Below are 1,222 nucleotides of genomic sequence, written 5' to 3'. Positions count from 1 at the left end.
GCTCCCCTTTTTCCTTCCTCAGGGATGCTTTGATCAGATTCTGCAGTTGTTGAAGACGAACGCGGCCATTGTGGGCGGCATCGCAGCCGGAATTGCGGCCCTGGAGGTAAGTGACACACTTGGTTGGTTTTGAGTTCCCCTCGTCCTGTAGTTTGGGGGGAGGGGTGCAGAACATTTGGGACTTCTCTGGTTTTTGACTCCGCTGGGGAGATTCCTCTTCGCTGTATCTTGGGACGCGCAGTCGGCAGGCCTGAGGCGATATCGCGTTGTCACCAGAACAGGGACAGAGGTTGGATCTTCGAATGGTGACACGCTCAGCCTCGCCCTGTGCAGGGATTCTTTGTGGGGGGGGGGGGGGGGGGGCAGTGATTGTCACTGGGGCAGGTCAACTAAACCATTAACCCTTTACACCCATGGCAGCCACAACCACATGCTTGAATTAAAGCTCACATCTCATGTCTAAATCCCTCGCTGCCACACCCAGACAGGAATGGATCAGAGTTTACGCAATTAGTTCTTAATTGTTTCAGAGATTCAGCTTAATGATTTCTAAATAAAGTTTAATGAGGGGGGGGGCTGTTATAGATATGAATGAGACAATAGATATGAAATAGATATGAAACAGACAATTCGCAACGGCAAGAGTCAGACTTCAGTAACGCCGGTCTGGTCTCGGTATAGTGCGGAGTTGAGATTGCTTGAAGTTGGTCCAATCTGATGTGTCGGGACTCGCCAGCTTTCCTATATGACGACTCTTCATATTCATCGGGTCAGATGGTAAAATAAGGGCTCTTGGTGCAATATCATTCCTGCCCCCCCCCCCCAACCCCCCGGGTAATATGGAGGTGCCCCCCACAATTATAAGGTCTGAGGGCAGCTTTCTTCTCTGGCAGAAACCCCTTTTTAATGTAAACAAAGCCTAACACCCCGGCCATGAGTCCACCCTCTGCAGGGTTCTGATTGGCCCATGCTGGCCCCACATGTATAGGAAGGCGGCACCCGCTGTGGTGGTTCTGGGCTGTTTGAGTTCAGGCCTCAGAATTTGTTTTTTTCTCTCCCTCTAGCTGGTGGCAATGGTGGTGTCCATGTACCTGTACTGCAAGATAGACAAGCACGGCTCCATCCACTAACAGCTGAGGGCTCCCCGGTCTGTACGTGATGTAAATGACATTTCAAGACGAGGATTGGCGTCAATGCGATATGACTACGCTGGGCCCGGCGC

At 51.6% G+C, this 1,222-nt stretch overlaps 1 protein-coding gene across 1 annotated transcript in view; it reads left to right on the top strand.

Annotated features, from left to right (window-relative positions):
* LOC108803178 (tetraspanin-1-like) overlaps positions 1 to 1,216 on the top strand; it is a 6,682-nt gene extending 5,466 nt beyond the window's left edge. Inside the window, 2 exon segments of the mRNA XM_018575016.1 lie at positions 23 to 106; positions 1,065 to 1,216. Of these exon segments, the coding sequence (XP_018430518.1) occupies positions 23 to 106; positions 1,065 to 1,130 (150 nt within the window). The 3' untranslated portion in view covers positions 1,131 to 1,216.
* The last annotated feature ends 6 nt before the right edge of the window (positions 1,217 to 1,222 follow it).

The sequence above is a fragment of the Nanorana parkeri genome, unplaced genomic scaffold, assembly GCF_000935625.1.
Source record: "Nanorana parkeri isolate BGI_ZX_2015 unplaced genomic scaffold, ASM93562v1 scaffold3471, whole genome shotgun sequence".
Taxonomy (NCBI): Eukaryota; Metazoa; Chordata; class Amphibia; order Anura; family Dicroglossidae; genus Nanorana; species Nanorana parkeri.
The sequence above is the reverse complement of the archived record's forward strand: the minus strand, read 5'-3'. Positions and strand labels throughout refer to the sequence as shown.